General features: G+C 35.7%; 1 protein-coding gene across 1 annotated transcript in view; it reads right to left on the bottom strand.

Annotated features, from left to right (window-relative positions):
- Positions 1–8,333: 8,333 nt before the first annotated feature.
- GALNT3 (polypeptide N-acetylgalactosaminyltransferase 3) overlaps positions 8,334–27,194 on the bottom strand; it is a 44,296-nt gene continuing 25,435 nt past the window's right edge. Inside the window, exons 4-11 of the mRNA XM_047085290.1 lie at positions 23,640–23,789; positions 21,761–21,995; positions 21,160–21,277; positions 19,440–19,640; positions 17,124–17,255; positions 16,812–16,913; positions 11,021–11,173; positions 8,334–9,922 (exon numbers count right to left, since the gene is read on the bottom strand). Of these exons, the coding sequence (XP_046941246.1) occupies positions 9,800–9,922; positions 11,021–11,173; positions 16,812–16,913; positions 17,124–17,255; positions 19,440–19,640; positions 21,160–21,277; positions 21,761–21,995; positions 23,640–23,789 (1,214 nt within the window). The 3' untranslated portion in view covers positions 8,334–9,799. The remainder of the gene's footprint in view (positions 9,923–11,020; positions 11,174–16,811; positions 16,914–17,123; positions 17,256–19,439; positions 19,641–21,159; positions 21,278–21,760; positions 21,996–23,639; positions 23,790–27,194) is intronic.

The following is a 27,194-nucleotide window of genomic DNA, read 5'->3' as shown; positions in this document are numbered from 1 at the left end:
ACTCCGTTGCTTTGAGGACAGGGCGCATGAACAGGCGCAGTCTGCATCCAGCTGGATATTGATCTGGGAACTGTTGAGAAAAGAAGCAGGCTGTGGGGACTCCTTCCGGCAGCAGCAGGGGCCGTAGCTTTGAAGATACAGTCACAGCTATAGCAGGGGGTCATCCAGCAGCCAGTGTCAGCGTGGGCAGTGTCAACGTCAGGGGAACAAGGTGCAAACCATTCATCTGGTGTTTGGTGAAGGTGGAAATAGTATCCTCAGCAGATTGAGTTCTACAGCATAATGTTCACTTCAAATATGTGTGCTCTGCTTTATCCCGCCCGTTTTTCTAGCCTTCTCTCCACTGTTCTAAATGCCTCTATAAACTATCAATACCTTTTCACAAAATTCCTTTTCCACCAAAGTCATCCAGAGTTAATTTTTATTGCTGGCAATAAGACCCTGTTGGGAAAATAAAATAATAAAAACGCTCTAACATAGAATAACAGCAGAGATGATGCTCCCTCCAGATAACAGAGATTTTACAAATAAGTAGAAGATATTTGGTCTTTCAAAAAATTTTTTTTAAGTTGCTTTCAATAATTTAATATTCTGAGGTCAATACATGCTTCCAAAGTATTTTTCATAATTAATGTTATGTTTTTAAAAAGGAGACATTTTCAAAATATCCACGGCAGGGGAGAGGAGGGAGTAGACTTCTGTCATAATAATTTACACAGTGGATGACTGAGATTCTAAAAGAAAACATTAAAATTTAAAAAAAAAATGTTAAATGGAAACAAATACACAGCTAACATTTAAGGAAGTATTCTATGTTGTAGCACTCAATAGATAGGTTTGAGAAGATGCTATTGTATTTGTGTGACTCTAAGATCTTTGAGACTAAGCATCCTACCTTTCCTTATCAATTGTGAACTTACCAGCCATCAATTTTACTGAGGCTACTTTATATCTACTCAAAATTTCCACCTACATAAACTTTTTAGGTAAAGAGTTTCATGAATTTACTCTTTGCTATGTGAATTAGTACTTTTAATTTTTTGGTTCCATTATTCTTATACTATAGAATTTTATACATAAATCTATGTCTCTGTAAAACGTCTTTTGAAGAAATAATATGTAAACTCAGAGAATTATTTCCATTAAGGTTTTTTATTTATTTTTTAATTTGTATCTATCTTCATCAGTCCAAGCAAAATCCCCTTTTAATGTTGTTCTCTTTTTTTTTCACCATTTTTCCTCAACATCTCCCATTCCTATGCTCATGGCCTTTCCCCATTGGCACATATTCTATGTTTAATGTAAGTATTCTTGAACAATACAGAGTTGTTTTATTTTATGTGTAAGTATACCAAATTACCTAAATTTTAACATGATATGAATTTCATTGCTCCCTACCTTGCCCTCAGGAAGGTTCCATTTTAGTGGAGACAAAAGACAAGTTCACACACAAAATAAGACAATAATTTCAGGTAGTGGTAAATGTTATTAAGGAAATACACAGGGTGGTGCAATAGTGATTGAGTTACTTTATAAAGGGTGGTTTCTGAGAATATGTCATTTGAGCTGAGATCGGAAACATAAAAATACTGTTATGAAAAACATCCAAAGAAAACATAGGCTCTGAAGAAAGAACAAACTAAACTTAGGAGTCAAATAGAAGAGACAACTGCTGTGTCTCACTCGAGTGCAATGAGCCAGAGAAAAAGCAGTTGTAGACAAGACAGGAGAAATAGGCAATAACTGGATCATCTAGGGTCTTGTAGGCTGAAGCCAGGAGCACAGTTTTTTTTAGTCTAAGAACATCTGGAAGCCCTTGGAAGAGTATAACGGCAGGGGAGCAATGTGTTTTTTATTTAAAAAGCAAACTTTAGTTGCTGTGAAAAAAATCGGCTACTGGAGTGAGAAAAAAAGCAGGGAAATTAGTTAAGAGATCATCTTGGTCTGTGTGAGAGATGATGGTCTGGAGAAGAGAGGGAGGGCTGGAGATAGAAGCTTGTGGACCATAGAAGCCCAGAGAGGAAAGAGTTTCAAAGAATTCAAAACTGAGGTTGTAGTCAATCATTTCAAATGCTGCTGAGCTTACATATTTGAGGACAGAAAAAGAAATATTGGATTTGGCAACTTGCAAGTTGTTAGTGACAGAAGATAGATGGAAGTCATTGAAGAATGAATGAAGGCTTTTTTTTTTTTTTTTTTTTTTTTAATTCAGAATACCAGATTCAACCCTCTGGTCGCTTCCAAACTTCCATGAAAATGACAATAAAAATGTAACAAAAATTCATAAACCCATAGGGAGAAAGAGCAGGGGAGGTTCAACGACAAAATTTTGGAGTTTGCAAAACAAATCAATTCGTAGTAAGTGTCAACAGAATGGAGAAAGGTTAGTCCAAAGCTAGGAGGGGAGGAAACAGGGCAGCAATCAATCCATTTTTCAGTGCAAGACCACTAGAAGATCAACCACTGGTGGTACCAGGTGCCTCTGGAAGTGAGGGGAAACATGGAGTTGGAAGAGGAGGACTAGCTACGACTCTACCCATCCCATCCCTTGATCCTCTCTGATACCCAAGGGGAAGCCTAGAGAGTCACTCACTGGAGAGTGCAAAACAGGAGGGTCTCTAAAACAGGGAACTTCAAGTGCAGTTGAGGACAGGAGTCTTATATTGAAAGCCCTCTTCTCCCAATGACAGTCAGGTTTACATCCTCCAGAAAGGTGATTGGAAGATTCTACTCTATGAATCTAACTAGTCATTTTGTTTCCCAGTATAAAAGTCCCATCAGGTCACCCTGCAAGAAAGACCACAGTCAACAAGTCCTCTCCATATACAGATCTTTCCAGTAAGCATTCGATATTCCTTTGTTAAAGATAAACAGGCAAGAAACACCAGACATTTGAGGAAAATATCTATTATGAAATTCAGAGAGTAAAACAGATAGGAAAAAACTGCAGGTCAGAAGAAACAGTTATGCAAATTGATGAAAACTTTAAAATAAAATTTAAAAAACTACCATTAATATCCATACAAAGATGAAGGAAAAAAATTACATTCATATAGTATAACAAAATCTTATACAGGAAGCATTCAGAGAACAAGAATGTGTTCATGGGAATTATAAATGATAAAAATTTTAAAATTCAATGGAAGGCTTAAAATAATATATCAAGAATACCCCCTAAGAAATAGAATAGGCAAAGACATGGAATAAAGTGAGCAAAGGACCCTTCCAAGTATATTAGAAGATCAATATATTAGAAGTCTGATATAATAAGATATCCAGAAGGGAGGAGTTAAGATGGCAGAGCAGCATGGAGATCCTGAGCTTGTCTCGTTCCTGAAATGCAACTAGATCAGCACCAAACCATTTTGCACACCTAGGAAAGTGATGTAACAAAAAGCCACAGAACTTGGCAGGTATGCAGTGCAGAGGTGTGAACTGGGAAAACTGGGGGAGAGAAAAGCCACAGAGGAAGGGAGCTGCTTTCGCAGAGAGAAAAGAGAGAAAAAGAAAGGAAGAGAGTGCAGCACATCGGGACCTTGCAAGAAAAACACTCCGCACTGACCGTAGCTGGGAAAGAGTGAAAACACTCACAGGGGACTGAACAAGAAATCTGTTTCCCAAAACCATTGATGGGGAGAAAGGAGAGGGTTTCAATGCCACCAGGATTCTATAAATAGTGGAGTGTAGAGTCTGAAGTTTCGGAGCTCAGTGCCTGGTGGTGCTCTGATGAAAAGTAGGGCAAATCTCCAGAAGCAGTGAGTCTGATGGATCCGGATCCATATAGCACACAGGGAGAAGCCAGTCTGCTGCTTAGAGTACATTTCATAGAGGCCATACGGCCTCAAAAGATATAAGGTGACAGAATGGATAAGAAAATAAGACCCATCTATATGTTGCTTACAAGAGACTCATTTTAGACCTAAAGACACCTGCAGATTGACAGTAAGGGGATGGAGAACCATCTGTCATGGCAATGGTCATCAGAAGTAAGCTGGAGTAGCCATACTTCTATCAGACAAACTAGATTTAAAAAAAAAAAGACTGTTAATAAAAGATGAAGAAGGGCATTGTATCATGATTACGGGGTCTATCCACCAAGAAGATCTAACAATTGTAAATATTTATTCTCCCAATGTGGGAGAACCCAAATATATAAATCAATGATCAAAACACAAACTCATTGATAATAATGCCATAATGGTAGGGGACTTCGATACCCCACTTACAACAATGGACAGACCATGTAAGCAGAAAATCAACAAGGGAACAATGGCTTTGAAAGACACACTGGACCAGATGGACTTAACAGGTGTATTCAGATTATTTCATCCTAAAGCAGTAGAATACACATTCTTCTTGAGCGCACATGAAATATTCTCCAGAATAGATCACATACTGGGACACAAATCAGCCCTCAACAAGTACAACAAGATTGAGACCATACCTGACATATATTTTCAGACCACAACACTATGAAACTCGAAATCAACAACAAGAAAAAATTTGGAAAGACCATGAATACTTGCAGATTAAAGAACATCCTACTAAAGAATGAAAGGGTTAACCAAGAAATTAAAGAGGAAATTAAAAAGTACATGGAAGGGGCGCCTGGGTGGCGCAGTCGGTTAAGCGTCCGACTTCAGCCAGGTCACGATCTCGCGATCCGTGAGTTCGAGCCCCGCGTCGGGCTCTGGGCTGATGGTTCAGAGCCTGGAGCCTGCTTCCGATTCTGTGTTTCCCTCTCTCTCTGCCCCTCCCCCGTTCATGCTCTGTCTCTCTCTGTCTCAAAAATAAATAAATGTTAAAAAAAATTAAAAAAAAAAAAGTACATGGAAGCCAATGAAAATAAAAACACAACAGCACCAAACCTCCGGGATGCAGCAAAGGAGGTCATAAGAAGGAAATATATAGCCATCCAGGCCTTCCTAAAGAAGGAAGAAGAGTCTCAAATATACAACCTAACCTTACACCTAAAAGAGTTGGAAAAAGAACAGCAAATAAAGCCCAAAGCCAGAAGGGAAATAATAAAGATTAGAGCAGAAATCAATGATACTGAAATTTAAAAAAAAGTAGAACAGGTCAATGAAACCAGGAGCTGATTCTTTGAAAGAATTAACAAAACTGATAAACCCCTAGCCAGGCTGATCAAAAAGAAAAAGGACCCAAATAAATAAAACCAAGAATGAAAGAGGAGAGATCACAACCAACACTGTAGAAATAAAACAATAATAAGAGAATATTATGAGCAATTACATGCCAACAAATTTGGCAACCTGGAAGAAATAGACAAATTCCTAGAAACATACAAACTACAAAGACTGAAACAGGAAGAAATAGAAAATCTGAAATGACCCATAACCAGTAAAGAAATTGAATCAGTAATCAAAAATCTCCCAATAAACAAGAGTCCAGGGCTGGATGGCTTTCCAGGAGAATTCTACCAAACATTTAAAAAGTTAACACCTATTTTGAATCTGTTCGAAAAAATAGAAATGGAAGGAAAACTTCCAAACTCATTCTACGAGGCCAGCATTACCCTGATTCTAAAACCAAAGACCCAACTAAAAAGGAAAACTACAGACCAATTTTCCTGAAGAACAAGGATGCAAAAATTTTCAACAAAATACTAGCAAACTGGATCCAACAATACATTAAAAGGATTATTCACCATGATCAAGTGGGATTTATTCCTGGGATGCAGTGCTGGTTCAATATCCATAAATCAATCAATGTGATACATTAATAAAAGAAAGGATAAGAACCACATGATCCTCTCAATAGAGGCAGAAAAAGCATTTGACAAAATACAGAATGCTTTCTTGATAAAAACCCTCAAGAAAGTAGGGATAGAAGGAACATACCTCAAGATCATAAAGGCCATATATGAAAAGCCCACTGCTAATATCATCCTCAATGGGGAAAAACTGAGAGCTTTCCCCCTAAGGTCAGGAACACGACAGGGATGCCCATTATCACAACTGTTAATCAACATAGTGTTGGAAGTCCTGGCCTCAGCAATCAGGCAACACAAAGAAATAAAAGGCATCCAAATTGGCAAGGAGGAAGTCAAAATTTCACTCTTCATATACGACATGATACTCCATGTGGAAAAACCAAAAACTACTAGAACTGATACATGAATTCAGCAAAGTCACAGGATATAAAATCAACGTACAGAAATCGGTTGCATTTCTATACACCACTAGTGAAGTAGCAGAAAGAGAAATCAAGGAATCGATCCCATTTACAATGGCACCAAAACCCATAAAATACCTAGGAATAAAGCTAACCAAAGAGGTGAAAAATATATACACTGAAAACTATAGAAACCTTATGAAAGAAATTGAAGAAGACACACAAAAAAATGGAAAAATATTCCATGCTCATGGATTGGAAGAACAAATATTGTTAAAATGTTGATACTACCCAAAGCAATCTACATATTCAATGCAATCCCTATCAAAGTTTCTCTCCAAAATATCATTGGTACAAAACCTCATTTCTAGCCTGTAAACTTCTTGAAGATAGGGACCATTTTGTGTATCATTAGTCCCTGGTGCCTACTACAATCACATAAACACACAAAACAATTCCTAAATATTGTTGAATATTAGAGAGCAACAGTGTCTACATATGTGTGCAGGAAAAAAACTCTTCTCCAGTGCAGTTAGACTGATAAGTGATGCATAATTTGAAAAATGTAGTTAAAATAGAAGACCATAAAAAAGATATGTATCAAATATTTTTAATTTAAAACACATACGTTCATTCCTACATTTGTATGCATATTAGTTTCTTCACAAACATTCTATTGTAAGGCCTTTTGTGTATATTAATTTCTTCACAAACATTCCATTGTAAGGCCAAGGCCTTTTATTTGAGTATGAACTGGCTTATGAGAATTATGCAACATCTTTCATGCACAAACCACACTAAAAACGCATCATTTGAAGATACTTTGTTTTTTTAAAAGTAAATTGGAAGCAATTTGAGTAGACTCTTCTGAGATTTTTGTTTTCTCTAATTCTCATCCAAACAATGTAGCAGCATTTTTAAAATAATTTTATTATTTTTTAGTTTTCCCATTCAATCTTGTTTTCTTAGAAATAACAGTTCCCTATATTTTCGGATGGTGTACACAGTATTTATAATTAAACTGCCTATCAACAGTAAGGCCAATTCTCTGGTAATCTAGTGTCTTAAAAATTCATCGTTATTGATTGTAGTAATAGGCAAGTTTAGTATATTGCTTATTTTCTCTCGTGGCTACTCACATCCAGTTGTAAGTCAGCTCACCCAACAGGTTAACCCTGGCAGGTTTGACAGTGTAGAGTTCTTGGGACTTGGTCCTCTGGAAAAAAGGCAGCATGCCAGGTTTTGTAAAGCAACTATACCATTTGCCATGGTCACTTGAAACTGAACAAAAGCTCCACAATTTCACACTTGTGTATATTCAAATCTCTCAGGTAGATGGCAACCAGACTCCATAAATAAATGCTTGTTACCACTGTTTCAAAACTGAGACTTTTAAAAGCAACTACCTCTATCTTGAAGGGTAAATCCCTAATGAAATTAGTTATGTGACACCTGAACAACAGTCTAAGGCTTCCAAATTAGGTAAGAAGGACTCTCCTTTGATGCATTTAATACAGCCATAATAAAATCAACTAAATAGATTTTGGGTGAGTCTTGACATGACAACACATGACTAATACACAGAGTGCACTCAGATTTTTCTTTTTTATTTCAGATTTGTTTTGTGAGATATAACAAAATAAGAGCAGTATTTCTTACTCTAGAATAACAAATTGAGAAATTGTGCATTTAAGTGGGCATCAGTGTGTACTTCACAACACATATTAGTTGTATTTAGCTACAGTAATAAAAATAGATTTACTTTTTAAAGAAATATCAGATATGAATGGCAAGCTGTCACATCATGAAATATAAGTAACAATGTCACTATGCTATTTCAAAATTATTTGTCTGTCTTTCTGCTCCACAAGATCTAAGCTTAAAGGCAACATAAGATTCATTCTGCCTACCTTAACTTTGGGTACAAAGTTAGATACATGATAAATATTAGTTGAATTGAAATATAAGTTGCCATTGTAATACATTAAAGAGTGCAGGTCTTTTTTTTTTTTAATTTTTTTTTCCACGTTTATTTATTTTTGGGACAGAGAGAGACAGAGCATGAACGGGGGAGGGGCAGAGAGAGAGGGAGACACAGAATCGGAAACAGGCTCCAGGCTCTGAGCCATCAGCCCAGAGCCCGACGCGGGGCTCGAACTCACGGACCGCGAGATCGTGACCTGGCTGAAGTTGGACGCTTAACCGACTGCGCCACCCAGGTGCCCCAAGAGTGCAGGTCTTTTAATGTAAGCTCAAAGTTACAATGAGGTGATGGGACCAATAATTTTAAAACATTTTCTTTTGTACAATTGAGGCTCAGTAAGGCTTAAAATATGCAGCCAATCATACTTTACTTCTTAAATAAGAACATAGGAGATCTCTATATAAAATGACTGAAAGGGAAAAAAAAGTGTTAAGTCTCCTAAGCAGGCATCACATTTTTTTTAAAAAAAATTACTCTATCAGATGCTCAAGGAAAGTTATCAGAAGTTAGTACAAAATGTTCGAAATATCTAACATAGAATCTTCTCCATTCCCCATTTTTTATACGATTACCGTGAAATATTTGAGTATTCCTTAAAAATATCTGATGGCTCTACGATAGGTACTTAGAAATTAAATATACAAAATTCATGCCCTCCCCCATCAATATGAATTATATATTTTATCCAAAAGAGGAAAGAAATTTAAATCAAATAATTACAACAGTGATAAGGATTCATTTTATTGTGTTTTCCATATAGACAGAGGTTTTTTTGATGAAGAAAAATCTTTACAAAGATCATCTATAATTGAATCAGCACCAAATAAAATTTAGCTTTTAAATGAGTCAGGTATTCTACATTTGGAATTCAATTTCACAAACATTCAAGGTTAGTGACTTTTGGTAAGAAAAAAAGACTAGCAGAAAGGAAAAAGACACCTTTTCAACAGATAGTAACATAGTTTTTTTTTTTAATTGCTCTGGGAAAACACAGTATAGTTATTTAAGAAATGTCTTTTAAGCAATATTTAAGTGCTTCAAGTCAAGAGGTCTTCAGACTAAAAAATATTTTAAAATTTGCCAAGATACTGCAGCATCAAAAATATTCTCCTTATTCACTTAATTTCATGTTGAAGGAAACATTTGACAGATAAGTAAACAAAAGGCAAAAAAGGTTACCTGCATTTTTATATAATAAATTTTAGATCTATAAAAATTTCCTGGTTTGTACACAAAGGCCAATGCTTGACCTTCATTGATCCATTTCTATGTAGTTAAAAAAATACAGTATCAAATCTTTCTCCCTCCCCCCAAAAAACTAGAAGAAATATTTTAAATTGTGTGTGAATGTAGCTATGCATATCTTTAAGTGCACAAAATACACAAATATCACTTTACTTGGAAAATTATTTTCATCATACTGTAAACATCTCTTTCCCTAAATCTGGACATTTCAAAATAGTCTTTGGTATTCTTAGCTATTGTGCTTTGAAATGGAAACTTAAAAGATTTCTGTAGCAGTGCTACATAGACATTTTAAGATATAAATAAGAAAAATGCACTTGGAATAAGTTATAATTAGCTGCTTTTGCATAATTTTCAACAACTACAGTGTATGCTCAGTCACAGTTTTATGAGAAAGAATATCTTCTTTTTCAACTCCTTAATTTTAAGGAACACTTAATCATTTTGGCTAAAAATCCATTTTTGCAGTGGATCTGACGGATTGCATGACACTAAGCTTGGATGCTCTCCATTTGCTGAAAGGCACATTTTTAAGAATGGATTATATAGAAGTTGATCCTACAAAGAAGGAAACACAATAGGCATTAAATTTCAAGACTCATAGCTAACTGATAAATATGGAAACTACATTATGGTCTCATGGAAGCTAAAGGGAGACTCACATACCAAATGTACATTGTTCTTAACTTTTAATCTTCCTCAGATCAACTATGTCATAAAATCTTGTTGGTTTTTGGCATTTTGGCATTTATGCCACTACTGTTCAATTCACAGAAGGTATTACATAAATAAAGAGATGTAGACAGAGTGAGGGCTGAATCAAGTTTTCAAACAAGAAACATTCCATTGGGATATCCGTAAGTGACAAACTCTTTTAAAATATTATGTTATAAAAATCAGTCTCTTATAGTGTTCTGGTAGGGCACAAAACACTTTTTAGGTAAGAATTGCTATGTTCTAGCTAAGCCTTAAAACAAAAACAGAGGGGCACCTGGGTGGCTTAGTCGGTTGAGCATCCGACTTCGGCTCAGATCATGATCTCACAGTTTGTGAGTTCAAGCCCTGCATCAGGCTCTGTGCTGACAGCTCGGAACCTGGAGCCTGCTTCGGATTCTGTGTCTCCCTCTCTCTCTGCCCCTCCCCCACTTGTGCTCTGTCTCTCTGCCTCTCAGAAATAAAAAATTAAAAAAAAAAAAAAACAGAAAACCAGAAAAGATATTTTATATATTCTTTCAATTCTAAATTCATAAAAAAGTTCTAAAACAGGTGAAAAGAATTAATTACTGTAGGTGAGGAAAATATAATGATTTTTTTTCTTTCTGTCAGGATAAAAAAAATGTGGCTGTTGTCAGAAGCCTTATAAGAAACTCTTAAAAAGACAGATATGGGCAACTATTATTAATAATTCACAAAAGTGTTGATCTGTATAAATCATGCTTTCACTAAGCAACTTTACTATTATTTTGCTTCTAAGAGTATTTAATTCCTAGATATATTCTCTTTATCACATTGGTAGATATACACAATAACAAAGTTAACAAAGAGAAATTCTGATAGATAACATTAATATGCTATGTTTCATTCATTTTCTCAGATAAGCAATTAGAGCTAATCAAAATAATTACATGGAGAGGTGAATTAATTGCACTCAGTTACCTTTTGGATCTCCCATATCTGTTCTCCACTGGCCACTGTCTTGTGACCTTTGTAGGCACATGCCCTCAGCTGAACAAGACCTTGAGCAGCATGAAGACATAATTCCTTCTGGATGTTATGGCGAATTTCACGTTGAGCCGAGTATTCAAAATACTGTGAAAAGAAGAATGCTATTACTGACTTGTATCCTCAGTTGCAAAATAATGGTCCAATAGTAATAATAATAATAATAATAATAATCACTGAATAATGAAGTCATGTGTACTGAACAAAATAATACAATAAAAGTAGGCATTAGAAACATAAGCTGAGCTTTTATGACAGAAGATGCTAAATGCTTTTCCAGCGTATCAGCAATAGGTAGTTACTTAAGAATGTATTGTCTTCCTCTCATGTCAGAAATAGGAGGTTATCAGGTGGGATGGAGGCTAGCTAGGACAGGTACAGCATGGAAAAGGATCTGGAAACTTCTAGCAAGCATATTAATTGCCTCTTCCTCTCTGCAAAGTGTTCCTTTTCTCTTATTCCTCTCAATTAATGGCATTTTCATTTACATTAGGAACAATTCTCCATGTCTCAGTTTCCTTGCCTGTAAAATGGGTAATTTATTTATATTTTTTTCTTTTTGAGAGAGAGAGAGAGAGAGAGAGAGAGAGAGAGAGAGAGAGAGAGAGAATCCCAAGCAGGCTTCACACTCAGCATGGAGCCTGACACAGGGCTCAATCTCACGATTCTGAGATCATCACCTGAACCCAAATCAAGAGTCGCACGCCTAGCTGACTGAGCCACCCAGGCACCCCTAAAATGGGTAATTTAATAGTTCCTACCCTACAGTGTTATGAGGATAAAAGGGATAATAAGTGTAAAACACTCAGAACAATAACTGGTACATGGTAAGCTTTTAATTCATTTTAGCTGTTATTACTAGGATTGATGTTTCTCTCTCCCCATAGGTCCAGTTACATAGCTTCTTAGCTCTACCAAATTTCCTTCTCAGACGTCACCATCCCACTTTCCTTGGTACATCACTTCTCTTATTCAGGCACTCAGAATCTTTACTGTAATACCTCCAGAGACCTGCAGTCTCTGCCCCCATAATCCAATTCACCCTGCTGCCAGTCTTTCATAACACTGATTCAATTTCCTACCTCCCTTACTTGAGTGAGTCACTAATGCTGCTAAGAGAAGTCTACACTCCTTAACTGGTACGTGAATTCTTCCGTTTTCAATCTTATATCAACCAATGCCTGAACTGTATGCTATATTCTTTCCGCACAATTCTACCAACGCAGAGCATATGCATCCATAACTCTAAGACTGCTTTACTGTGCTGTGCCTGAAATATCCTTCTGGATCCTTCTCTGCCTAGCTAATTCCTTTTTAGCCTCAAAAAGCCAATTCAAATGTTACTTTGCTTCTTTAGTTTCCCTGAACTTGTCCTACTGAACAAAATTACACCCGTTTCAGGGTTCCCGTCGCATATCAGAAATAACTTGTATTGCACTCTATCGGAATTGTGTGTGTAGCTAGCTGGCTTCACAGACCAAAGTCAGGCAGTGTATCCAATAATAACATCCACTACAAATCAAATATTTCACAATGTTGACATTCCAAAGATAAAATAAGTGAACATAATGGATTTTTAATAATGAAGTGATTAGTCTTAGCACTAATATTTATTGAGCCTTTATTATGTGCTAAGCAGGGGCTGTTTTAAACCCTTTATGTGTATTAGACTAGGCACTTCACAAACATTAGCTGAATTAACCTTGAGTTCCCCTGATCTTGGCCTCATGCTTAATTTAGCTCCTTCCATAAATATATCCATCATTTTTATAACTGATAGTTCTTCAGATGGAGACACTGAAAGAATAGGAGTATAGATCATGAAAATAGTACTTTGGCTAACATTCCTCAAGAAAGATAAATCTTAGAATTTCAAAGATGGTGTGAAAAGTTGGTCCAGTATCTTAGTTTACCCATGTTATATATTTTTTAATCATTAAAAGGTAGTTATAAAGAATAGGAAAGAGTTGAAGATACTTAAGCAACCAAAAGAATGTATAATTAGCTAGCTGGGGATAGTGGAGAGACATAACTTGGAACCAGGACAAATGCCCTGGAGTAGAAAGTAGCAGCAGCAAAGCATTACGTGTTACAAAGCCATAATGACTTACACGGCATTATTGCACCAGTATATTTGATCAATATAGTCACATTATCAAATTACTTATTTTTAAAATTTTTTTTGAATGTTTATTTATTTTTGAGAGAGAGAGAGAGAGACAGAGCATGAGTGGAACAGGGGCAGAGAGAGAGGAAGACACAGAATCCTTAGCAGGCTCCAGGCTCTGAGCTGTCAGCACAGAATCCAACGTGGGGTTTTGAACCCACGAGCTGTAAGATCATGACCTGAGCCAAAGTTGGACGCTCAACCGACTGAGCTACCCAAGCGCCCCTCAAACTACTTATTTTTACTTGGCATACACAAATACTGTTATAATGGAGTTTTTATGTTATAAAATTGTCATTATCTGGTCAAAATAGTAGAAGGGAGCATGAAGAAATGATTAAGTGGGATGACAGATCAAAAACACTTAGCACTAAAGGAACTAAAATTTGCAATGTAGTTTAAATGCAATGCTTGACTTAAAATAAAATTTAAAGGAAAGAAACCAAAATAAAACCGACCACGGTGTTACAGTGCTAGAAATCAGAGTCATCTTCTTAATATTTAAACCAGGACCCACACCTGGGTGGCTCAGCCGGTTGAGCATCCAACTTTGGCTCAGGTCATGATCTCACAGTTTGTGAGCTCATGAGGCTCACTGCTGTCAGCACAGAGCCAGGTTAGATCCTCTGTCCCCCTCTCTGCCCCTCCCCCACTTGCATGGTTTTTCTCTCTCTCTCTCTCTCTCTCTTTCTCTCTCTCACACACACACACACACAAATAAACATTTAAAAAAATGAAACCAGGAAATATTATTCTCCTTTTCAAAACTCTCAGATGGCCTCTGTCATATTCAGAACTAAATCCAAGTTCCTAGGGGAGGTCTGCAAAACCTTCAATGACCAGGCCCTTTATCGATGTCTCTGACCTCATTTCCTACCCTGTCTTCCTGGACCACTCTGCTGCAGCCACACTGACTTGCTGACTGCTCCATTTACCTGCCACTGGCTTCTAGCCTTGCACCCCTTCTGCCAGGATGCCCCCTTCCTGGAACACGGTTCCTCTCCAATTCCTTTAGGCCTCTGCTCCAACATCACCTTTTCAAAGAGGTCTTCCTGAACCTCTGAAAACAAATCCCCCCTCCACCCTGCTCCTCACATTCAAATCACCCATCTACCTCACTTCATTTTTCTTTATGCCCAAAATTACATATGTTTATTTCTTCTCCTTCAAGAACACAAGATCCACAAGGTAGGATTTTTCAATACAACAGTGCTAGTTACATTATAGGCTCTAAACAAATATTTATTGAAAGAACATGTGAACTACTTCTCCATCCCCCAAGTTTTATTATTTTTTTAATTTTTTTTTATTTTGTTAAGATTATTTATTTTGAAAGACAGAGACAGTATGAGTGGGGGAGGGGCAGAGAGAGGGACAGAGAGAAAACCAAATAGGCTCTGTGCTGCCAGTGCAGAGCCCAATGTGAGGCTCAACTTGGGAAACTGTGAGATCATGGCCTGAGATCATGGCCAAGAGTCTTATGCTTAACCAACTGAGCCACCCAGGCACCATGCTTTCCATCTAAATTTTTAAAATACATCTATACTGTATTTATAATTTACAAGTTATTTCAGAGAAAAGACTATAAAAACATCTTTATGGCAAGGACAAGAGAAAAACAGATAAACAATGTATAAGATATTTTCAACTCTTATGATAAAATAAATGTAATGGTAGAGGAAGCTTAGGAAAATTTGTAAGTATTTACATTTAGTGATAAGGTTTTTACAAATGACTAAATACTTATTGTCCAAAAACTTAATTTTAACTAGCATGGTCCAGTATTATTTCCAAAAAAAAAAATACAATTATTTATTTTTCTTCTAATATATAGAAGGCAATGTTATTTTAAAACGTGTGTGTGTGTATAATATATATATATATATATGCATGCACATATGTAGATATATGTGTGTATAGGTATATATGCATGTGTCTATACCTGTGTATATGTGTGTATGTGAATCTCCATCACATTCTAGTATATGTGCTGCCGAAGCGAGCACTCCATCACATTCTATAATTATATCTCAATCACTAGCTATGGCTTCTGGGCTTCTGTGTTCTCTACCCTCAGTAGATTAGTTGGTTTGATGAGAAGGGATTAGAACTAGAGTAAGCTGAGGTTAATGACTAGGAAGAAACATGGAAGAGGATGGACCAGGAGATAAACTGATAGTTTCTTAAAGCTGACATCACCAAAGTTCCATCCGCTTAAAATAAGACATCGTGAGTATTTAATAGTACGAAAATCCTCCACACACATCTTGAACTCTACACCAAAATACCTGCAATTCACAGAAGAAAGACATACCAGCTCTCCTCCTTAGAACCCCCCTTCACATTCTTCCCATCCTGTTCTCACTCCCACCAGCCATCTCATAACTCCTATGTACCTTTCAAAAAATGTTTTCAAATGTCATCTTTCCAAGGAAAATGTATGGGCACCCAGTCTAATTCATTCAGATGCCCTCCCCCATACTCTAGAAGCACTCTGAATGCTTTATCCCAGACCTTATCATGCTGACGGTAACCATTGGTTTTGAAATATAGATTTCTTGAGGGAGACAGAATCTAAATTTCTTGAACGCAGCAGAATACCTGGCATGGAGGGGTCACTCAGTGAATTTGTTGAATGAACAAATGAGAAGAGTTCAATCCTTCCAGGAGTTAACTTGTAAAAGGCAAGGCAAAGAAGCTAAATGCTAAAATTGTATGTTAATAAGTTCTCTACCCATAGTAGGCCAAACAGTGACACTTGACATTTGTCTTAATTGCTAAAACAGTCAAAGCGTGGTAACAAGCAGATAAATCATCAGTCAAGGATAATCAAGAACATGCCTTTTTTTATTAAAAAAAAAATTTTTTTTTAATGTTTTTTTTAAATTTATTTTTGAAGGAGAGAGAGACAGAGCATGATCAGGGGAGGAGCAGAGAGAGAGGGAGACATAGAATTTGAAGCAGGCTCCAGGCTCTAAGCTGTCAGCACAGAGCCCGATGTGGGGTTCGAACTCACGAACTGTGAGATCATGACCTGAGCCGAAGTCAGACGCTTAACCGACTGAGCCACCCAGGTGCCCCATAACATACCTTTTTTGTAAAGAACATATTGAAATAATATCATGATCCACAAAAATAACTTATAATACCGCTCTTCTGGTATCACATTTAATATAATTTGCTATCAAATGCAGTTAAATATAGCCTTTATGTATAATTTTGCAAAAGCACCTTGCCAATAGTCCCAAAACATCAAAGACCCACATACAAGATCCTGTTTTTTTTTTGTTTTTGTTTTTTTTTTTAATTTCAGATGGCATGACTCTATTATTTTCTCATTTGCCTTTCTACTGAATGGGTAGGCAACTTCAAATTGTTTTCCGAGTCATGATGAAAGCCAAAACAAAGTATGCAACAACTTTAATATTAATTGCCAAACATTATTAACCTAAAAGCATTTTAAATACCAATTTATACCAAAATATAAAGCTGATTTGGGACTTCTGACAACTTATTTGTAAGAGCCAACAAAAAGAGGATTTTTAGCGCAGTGCTCACCTGGTTTCCCCCAAGTCCATGGCATGTATACAAAATTAATGGTTTGCCTCCTTGATTATTTTCTCCAACATCCAGACACAAAGGCTGACCAATGCTTTTAATCTAAAGGGAAATTTTCAAGTTATAAGAATTTTTTTTAATCTATGTGGTTTATATATTTTTTTCAGTTAATTCCAGGAAGTAGTATTAATAAATAGTAATGTAAAATCTCAAAAGCAATAAACCGGGAAGTATTTCAGCAATTTTCACTGAACCACATAAATGTTTGTGGCAAGGCATAAACCAAGTAAAAAGGAGGAGGAAAACACTCACATATCCAGATATAACAGGATTAAGGTCTGGCACATATGCTTCTGGATAAATAGTGTTCAGATACCACGTAAAATTTTTACATTGAAGGCGGTGCTTTATTTCAAATCTTTTTGAAAGATCACCAAATGATTTCTGGAGAAAGAGAAGAAGTAAAAAGAATGCTTAATCAAAACAGCACTGATAAAGTAGTTTAAATGCTACTATTTGTGTTTACATTTGGATCTTAAAGAAAAAAATTCTGGGCCAAAATGCAAGATGCAATTTAAAGTATCCACCATTTATTCAGGCAACAAGTATGCCTGCCTGCTTGTCTCTGCCTTCAAAGAGAGTCACGTTACCACTGTGGTGCTGATGTAATACTATTTTATTCTTTCTTTGTGGTACCAGACGTCCCCCATGGGCAAAAGGTCTCTAGAGAAATGCTGTGGGCCAAGAAATGGTAGTGGGGGCATCCAAAATGGATCTTAATTTTATACCCAAAAATGATCTGTAAAGTGAGGTGTGAGGAAGCAGGTATAAAGAAACAGTTGCCAATACAATGTAATTTATATCTCTTCTCTAGTCAAGACTACAAAAAACAACACAGTTGGGAATATTTTTTTTTTCTAGTTTTAAATGGGTTACTTACTCCTAACAAAATCTTAAACATAATAATGTATTAGTAGAAAAAGGCAAGTTTTTAATAACTGCATTTTATTTTCCTTTATCATGAAAGGACTAGGAAAAGAATTTTAAAGAACACTATTAAACTGAAAAGGTATTTGGTCTATAGGCAAAATTTTAAAGGAAAATTATATTTGGTACCTTATATAGAAAGTTTAAATACTCAAGCTTATCATTTCAGTTAAGAAAATATTTTCTCTGCCAACTTTAATGTCTTGACCAGGGATTTTAGCAAAAAATATAAACTCTAAAGGACTTCTGACTAGCTTATTCATTTTATCACGAGATCTGTTTGCCTTGTGGTAAAAATAGGGGTTTACTGGCTCCCCTGCCCTATTGTGGGAGATAAGCAGTTAGCGCCCACTTGCCTGCTTAGCCAAGTACACAATCTGCCCAATTTGTCCTGGTGGCCTTAGATAAAAAGATAGCCATCTAACCCAGTAGTGCTCTGACTTTGCATGCCACTGGCATGTTACAGGAAGTTACTGGAGACCACAGAAAAGCTGGAAAGAGGTAACCAGACCTTTCTTTATGACAGTCAAAATGTTGATGCCCTTTAATCTCAATATATACCCTCTGCAAATCAGCACTGTTTCTTAAAAAGGGGGTTGGATGCCATTCACTGAAGCATGTTCTTAAAATGTTGAGCTTGTGAACCACAACCAATATTGAACCTGTTGGAGCTCGGTTCTAATGTCTTAAGCATTACAATTCTGCACAGCTTTTACTATGACGGGTCAGTAACAATAGTGCCATACATTTGTGAGCACTTACTTCTTTATTTCATAGCTACTCTGGGAGACAGGCAAGTGTTTCATCTCTGAAAACAGGGAAGCAGAGAGAAGCTTGGCTGAGCACACACCTCATGTTGGGCCAACTCTCAACCACCTTATGAAGTGTCATCCCATTTTACAGACTCAGAAGGCCTTTGCAAAGGTAACCCCTCCAGTGAGCAGTGGAACCAGAACTTGAAATAAAAAAGCCTTGATACTTCTGGTTTATTCTCCTACCACACTCTGACATTGTCTCCATCTCCAGTTCAAAGAGCCACTTAGCACCTTTATTTAGGTGTTAATCACATCACCTAAAACCAGTTAAAAGTGGTTCCACTTAACCATATTCTTTGGGTAAAATACTACACCAAAGCAGTTACAAAAACTAAATATCTTCCATACTTAAAGAGTAACATCAAGTGGAATGCCTAAATTTTTAAAAAGGCATTTTACTTGATTTTTCCTCAAGAAAAAAAAACATTGGCATCAATCAGTTATGTGTGTATGTATACACACACACATACACACAAATATATATAATACATATAAATAATATATATATAAATATATATTTAATAAATATTTAATATATAATATATATATATTATATATATATATATTTGAGAGAAAGAGCACGTGCGTGTGCACACGAGGGAAAGGGGCAGAGGGAGAGAGATGACCTGAGCCAAAATCAAGAGTCAGACACTCAACTGACTGAGCCACCAGGTGCTCCAATAAGTTATATGTTCTGAGTTAAAAAACTCAATTTCAAAATTAACTTTTAAAAATGTTTTGCACTTGAACTGACACAAATAAGTAAAAGAATATGTGAACTTGATGTGGATTTTTATTGTAATTTAATGATTTAGCTCTAACTTACTTGTTTAACAATTTTTGCTGCATCTGTGTTTCTCCTATAAAATATTTCCTTGTATTCATCCATCCAGACTTCTGCAAGGCGAACTTGGTTGCGAGCAATCACCTGAGTGCCTTTTGGAAAGGTATGAGGGCTTTTGCTGCGAAAGACATGTCCAACAACAGAGCAAGGCATAATCTCCAACTGCCCACCACATTGCCATACCTGATAATTAATGATATTTGTTTAAATTCACAGTATTTTTAAAATATAAAAGTGTTGCTTTTAAATTCACCTTTAAGATACTAATAAAAACAAAACAGAAAAGATTTATAATAACTTCACAAATAGTCTCTGTCCTCTGCCAGTTCAACTTAAATTCTTAAATATAAAAAAACAACTTTATGAAATGGTACAAATACTAAAGACAACATAAGTATACTTTCAGGAAATATTTCAACAAAATAGTGATTTCAGATCTCTCATAAAAATAAAGCCCCACATTTTTTTTTTTTGCAAACAATTATGCAAGCTCTCTAATATATACAAAAGACCAAAGACTCTTCTGTATTTGAATTCTATGTTCTTATACAAGTTATATGGCCACTTCACTTGAACCAGATTCTCTCTTCTCTGGCATGAACTAGCAGTCTTGGAGTAAGTGGACCCAGACTCTATTTACTCCTTGCATATTCAATTTTCTAATTTAGAAAACAATTCCAGATAATACCAAAGTACAATCTTTTAAGCTTGTGAAGTAGTTGGTCATTATTAAAGACTCATACCTATTTAGAGATAGAGGGACAAAAAAACTTATTTGCATTATCTCTAAATAAAATGAAAAATTATTAAATCAATACTTGCTCATTTAAAAATCTTAGCAATCAGTTCTGCCATAAACAGTCACTAAGCAAAAAATCGAAAATGAAGACATGCTTAATAATCTGTGCTAGCATTAGGGCAAGAGATCATATTCTCTCTCTCTCTCTCTCTCTCTTTTGTTTTTAAACAAATGAGAAAACTCAGTGGTATTTTTAATTCAACAAATTGTGCCTGAGATCTAACACGCGCTAGGGGTTGGGAATACTTAAATGGATATAATAAGACCCCTCCCTTGAGCAGTTCAAATTTGGCTAAGATCATCATTGCCATTATGTAATGGAGCCAGAGCTAAAACTTAAATCTTCTAACTACTAGTTCAGTTCTTTTCCCAGTACCTTCCAGTCTAAAGGATGAAAGATGAATGATAGAGTCATTGCAGAAAATGAATCATGAAATGAAATAAGTGTATGTGGAGACCATCCAAAGTTTTTGTTTTGTTTCTCATATTAACTTTTAATATGTATAGGGGAAAAAAAAGGTCATTTAATCCAAAGAGTTAAGGTCTTTTTAAAATTATACATAAATGTTTTTCCATTCTGACTCCCTTGATAATCAACTCATTTCCTGAAGCACTAGATTGAATTATATTTATCTTGGCTGGAATTCAGTTGCTACAAGTGCATTAATTGGTGCTATTGGCTGGACACAGGAGTTTAACTGATTCCTCTTGTTACACTGGCCGCAACGAGTAAATATATTAAGCTAACATTTTGAAAAGAAATACCCGTATTCTAAAATTTCTAGCAATTGAATTTTAGAAGCACAAAAAGTAGAGACTGCACACATCTAGGATAATCATATCAGCCAATTAGAACAAAATGTGTATTTTATTGTCTAATATGCGTTATATTTATAAACTTACTCTGAAAGACATTTCTATATTTTCACCTCCCCAGATTTCCATTTCTTCATCATAAGTTCCAATATATTCAAAATATTCTTTTGATATGGAAAAAAGGCCTCCTGCAAAAGTGGGTGTTCTGAAAAATAATCCATTGTCAAATTTTGTTATAAAAATAAAATAAGGAAAAACAAGTTATTTAAAGAGTGACTAAATCAAATCACAAACAAATTAGATCACAATTTCAAGAAGTTTTATATTGGTTAATAGAAACTAAAAATGCTACCTTCAGAGTCAAGTTTTATGGGGAAGCGGGGAGGGAAGTACTTTAAATATATTTTCCCAGAGAAACAAAATTATTAAGTGTCTTCTAACCAACTCTAAAGATTCTTTACTAATGATTATGAGAAGACAAAAGGCCTCACTGATTCTACTTCCTATTCGGTAACATCATGTGTAAGTATATACATAAATGGCTTCTCTATTCCCAACATAGGATGTGTGTGTGTTTCTTATTTCATTAGTGTGAATTACCTTGGAGGCAAAAACTGTAAAAAGCAAAGTGTGAATACATATTCAAATAACTGAACTGCATATAAGACTTTGGGAGCAATCGTCTTACTTAATTGGGTAGGTTTCATCTTTCCTTCTTTGCCTCTCGTGATCAGGAAGCGATTCCCAGCCAAAGGAAAGGCTCCAGTCAAAGTTTCCACGGTTGTGATTGCTTCCATAAGGAGAGGGTTTGTTGAATTCAAATGTGTTCAGATCTATGGATGCAATATCCGGACTCACCACGGCAGTGTAATTCTCAGCTATCCTGGCCAACAAAGGTTCTAACCAACCATAGAAACACTCACCTGGAAGGGAACACAATTCTAATTAACCCAACGAAAACACTGAGGGTTTTCTCTTTTGTGGTTTGAAGATGATTTAGAGAAACAAGAATAACAGCCATTCGTGTTTTGAACATTTACATAGGGGAGATTTCTTAAAGGTTTCTGGTGATAAGATGAGGGTTGGATGAAAAAGGTAAGGCACAATTCAGCATAGTTAGGAAAATTTATCTACAGAGGATGATTTTTTTTTTTTAACGTTAGAGAGGAAATAAAATGATACTGGTGTATTTAAATTTCAGATGATGTGTTTTCCTCTAAAATGGCCTTGGATCAAAGGTAAGTTTTTGCTGATCCATGCCACCTAGCCCCAAAAGTGTCCTGATTTATATAAACTTGTCTCCCTCAGTAAGGTATAGTAACAAAATCTTCATTTCTCTGAGTCTTAGGAGAAAATAAGCCAACGAGTCAGAATATTCTGATGTCAGCAGTTGGAGAAGGACCAGCCCTAATGGAAAGTGGGGGCAAAGGAATGCCATACAAAGTCTGGGTCCTGGCTGGGGGCCAGGCTCACTTAATACACAGAGTTCAGGAGACTCAGTCCTACCCAGGTCTCCCCATCAGGCAGAGTTTGGCAGTTATTAGGAGGACCACTTGGCATCAAGGAGGATCACCAGATACATTTGCCTCAGAGGAAGAATGCCCAGTGTGACATAATTGGAATTTTGGACCAGGAGAGGAAATATTGGAGAATGAACCATTTCCTTTTCAAAACACTTCCCTTGGATTACCTATAGACCTCTCTTCATTTGAGGGCCAGGTATTAAGGGAGTACTGGATATGAAAACTCTAAAGAGACTCAAACAAATCCAAAAGTCCTCCTAGAAAAATTAGCATATGACCAAAACCATTTGCTGGGTCAAACATAATCTAAGGGCTAGTCAGTTCAATTCAAAACAAAACAGTCATACAAAGAGTATAATCCACTAAATCTAAGGCTGAAGGACTAAGGGACATTTTGGTGATCCCTAACATGCCCATTAAAATTTACTCTAAAAATACTTTCTAAATACTTTAAAATCATTGACACTAGAGAACAAAACCATTAAAAATAAAGGGCAAAAAAAAAAAAAAAAGACAGTAGCAACAAAAACAAAAATTGATACTATTCGTAGAAAAGATATCAGAAAAAGTTGGAAGGGGACACCTCTAACTTAGCACAAGAGGAGTGTGCAAATCTTTGAAAAAAGAATGGAAATATAGAAATTGAAAAATATCAGTACCAGGACAAAGTTTAAAGATAAAATTGCTTACACTTAAAACTTTCATTCATTTTAAACTATAAGAATCAATAATAATAAGGAAAAACATTTGGGGGGGGGTGGACACAATGAGTATCTGAAAAAAATCCCAAGCAAGGATAACTCGCTGGGAAAGCTGGTCGCTGAAGGAAAGCTACTGAAGTTAAGGAGCCTAACTCCATGTAAGTGAAAGGAGGCTCCTACCCAGAGCTATAACCTGCTTAGGCTTTCATTGCTATAAGCATCAGCTGAAAATGATGTTAAAGAAAATACAATTAGTTATTTAAAGAAAAGCCTTCTTCACTTTTTAAGTTAGAGGGAAGCAGAGGGGAAAATGTTACAACTATGTCTATACATATATACTTACAGTGAGCATCTAAAAATGTGAGGGTTTCAGCTGTTGCAACTGTTGCTCCTAGCAACCTGGCAGTGATCAGACCTTTTCTCTCTCTTTGTCTAACTATTTTTACTATAGAAAATTGTTTTATATATTCCTCTAGTTTATCATGTAAGTAATCTGTAAGAAAAAAAAAATATCAGGATTAACTCTTCCTAAGTTTATTTTCATATATGAACACATGAAAGCAAATGAAGAAACCACAGGGCAATGATATCTCCACATTTGTCATCTTAACAGTTGCACACATCCTTCCATTAAGACGAAATTGTATCTTTAACTCTTTAAAGAAAAACAATAGCTATATATGCAAATCTTAACTTCTGAACAACTATAACACATACTGTGGTAACACTGACTTATCCTGTACATGCAATATCAATAAATATATTTTGTGGGGAGGGGAGAGACTTCAAATGGAGTAGACCCAGGAGTTAAGAAGGCTCATTTAGGGGTCTGAGAAAACTAGCTAAGGGAGTGAAGGAAACTGAATTTGGCCAAAAAGATATTTGACACATTTTAAAATTGGAATTTAAGTCTGGAAATTCAAAGAAAAATGCCAAGTATCAAAAGGATTCTCTGATACTTAGGCAGTGATCATAATTTAAAACAAAAATGATGAGGAAAATGGCAAATAGGAAAGCCCAAGCCTACAGCAGTTTAGGAATATTTTTACAAAGAGTCAGCATAAAATTTTTGAAAGCTTTGGAGTCTGCTGACACAGAATTTTTTCCAGTAAAAATATGAAAGAAGAAAGGAGCATGTAGGTTTGGAATGGAGCTAAAAACAGGCTAAATCTTATTAATGGGTATATAATTTAAGATATTCAGCATTCCAGTTTGGATGAGACATGATAAGCAAGAGTTAAAACAGTAGGTAAAAGAAAACACATTAATCATGTCAGTCAAGTATTGTTCATATTTTGAAACAACTTCTTAAGTCTGCTTTTTTTCACCAATAAATTCTTGATTCTTTGTTGAGTATACAATGTGTTTCCTCAGGTGGCCTTCTTGGGCCCATAGCACAGCCTCAAAAAGATCTGGGGATGCTGAGAACATCAGTAAATGTCCTAGGGTAGATGTTTGCTTCTGCCTGATTCCAGAAGCAAACATAGATGACTTTATCTATGATTATATATATTTTTTCAGTTCTCCAGTGGTACAGATAAAAGAGTTGCTTATTCAAAGTTTAAACATTCATAAAGGAAGTGAGAGTTCAGGAACAACTTCTGTGGACAATAAATCTAAGCATTGCTGCCTCAAAATAATAGGCTAACTTTTTCATACCTTCTAAGAACCTCAGAATTAATTCTCTGAAAGACAAGCAGGATTGTAACTTGTCTTAAAATATAAATCATGGATATTTCTGCCTTAATCGTAGATTTATAAAATAGAAACTTGTATAAAAACATTTCAAAGGCTTTAATGGGGATTGAATCTTTTTTAATGGAGTCACTATAGATTCCTTCAATAAACTGTCCCACTGTTTGAGTCGTTAAAGAATTTTTTATTGACCCACAACTTCCAAACTTCCTATAAATTTTTATCTGCCCCTTAAATTCAAGCCCCATCCATACCTGTATTTTTGCAAGGTTAAGAGCACAAAGCTGTGAAATCAGACCTCCTGGGTTTATTTATTTATAGCACCATTACTTTTAGCTGAGTGACTTTTGTTAAGTTATTTTATTTTACTTGGACCTCAGTTTATCTATAAGATGGGGATAATAGCATTTACCCTTACAAGGGATTGCTGAGAGTATAAAAATGAAAGATTGCTGTGCATTTAAGACAAGGCTTACCACATGGCCCATGCTCTGAAAACGTTGACTGTCTTGTTTTGCTGTCACTAGGACTTAACTATCTCTTTGTCACTTTATTATCCACATATTATGCTGCTCTTTCCTAAACCAATTGAAACCAGGGACTATAGTTTCTACATCACAAGCTCCTTTACAACAACTAGGAACACATTTTCTATAGCGGGTACTCATTAAATCTTTGATTCAATAAGACAAATTAATTACATTAGGATGCAAAAAGATTCCTCACCAAGAAAACTGTTGCAAATTCATTGCCAATGCTATAAAGAATTAAAATATTCAGACCCTTTGACCAAGCAGTCTAACTTACCCAAAGATACAATTCAAAAGAAAGGATATTCATTACAGTGTGATATATACTAACAGGGTGGGGTGAGTGAAGGTGAATGGCAAAATAAGTAAAATGCATCTAGTCCATCATGGTCATTAAAAATAAAGTTTTGAAGGTAAAAGAAATGGGCTAATAATAATACTATATGAAAATGTCAGATTTCAAAATTGGATTTCTGACATGGATGTAACTAGGTAAACATTCTATGTTTATTTAGACAGCGATCAAGAGAGAAAAAGCGAAATTAAAATTAAATAGGAAGATTATGATTGGATATCACTTTTCTTTCTGATTTCCTTTAATTCTATTAATTTTGTTTGAGCAATAATAGAAGTTACCTTCAACTGAAGGCTTATTACAAGTAGCCTTACTGTGACCCTAATTTCTCACTGCTTGAAAAATCAAACAAATAAAAACCATCTGAGAAGGAAGCTCAAAAAACCAAAGAGGGATTTTTTTTTTCTTTTCTTTTTACAATATAACATATGAAAGGCATGCAGAACTTAATCAAATGTCACTTAAAACTCTATGGATGCAGGGGTGCCTGGGTGATTCGCTCAGTTAAGCGTCCCACTCTTGATCTCAGCTGAGTTCATGATCTCATGGTTCATGAGATTGAGCCCTGCATCGGGCTCTGTGCTGCCAGTGCAGGGCCTGCATGGGATTCTCTTTCTCTCTCGTTTTCTGTCTGCCCCTCTCTTGCTTGTGTTCTTTCTCTCTCTGTCTCTCAAAACAAATACATAAACATGGGGGGAAAAAACACACCTCTATGGACTACAGACCAAGAATTAAAAAAAAAAAATTAACATTTCAAGCAGTAAATAAATCAGTTGGTTACAATTAAGTGGTGTTATAACCTGGGTAAGAGGACCGGAGATTCAAATCTCTGATCCAGCACTGTGTACCCATATGCAGGGAACTTGAATTATAAAACTTCCCCATTTAGTGAATACATTTCACATCCATGTCAAACATCTCTGGAGATAAGCAAACTTATTCCACCTAGATGATACTTAACTTGAAAACAATCTCAATTCACTCATGATATTTTATTTTGAAGTTAAAGACATGTTTAGGATTGTATGTAGAAAATTAAATAAGTCAGGTTAGTAATTTTATGCTTTATTCACTTATTATCATTTCTTAAGTCTGGATACATCTTGTTATTGATGACATGTCACTTAATAAGCAGTATTTTTTTCTTTTTTCATGGCACATAAAGTAATGGTTTATCTTAAAACAGATGTTGCTTTTGGATAGATGGAAGAGTATCACTATCCCCATTTTACAGATGAGGAAACAGCTAGTTAGTATTGGAGTGAGAATTTGACCTTAAAGAATCAGGCTCCGAAGTCAACTAATTCAGGAATAAATT

This window comes from Lynx rufus, unplaced genomic scaffold (assembly GCF_022079265.1).
Source record: "Lynx rufus isolate CCGP_SWC_20201006 ecotype Redwood Valley unplaced genomic scaffold, mLynRuf1.p SCAF_2, whole genome shotgun sequence".
Taxonomy (NCBI): domain Eukaryota; kingdom Metazoa; phylum Chordata; class Mammalia; order Carnivora; family Felidae; genus Lynx; species Lynx rufus.
The sequence above is the reverse complement of the archived record's forward strand: the minus strand, read 5'-3'. Positions and strand labels throughout refer to the sequence as shown.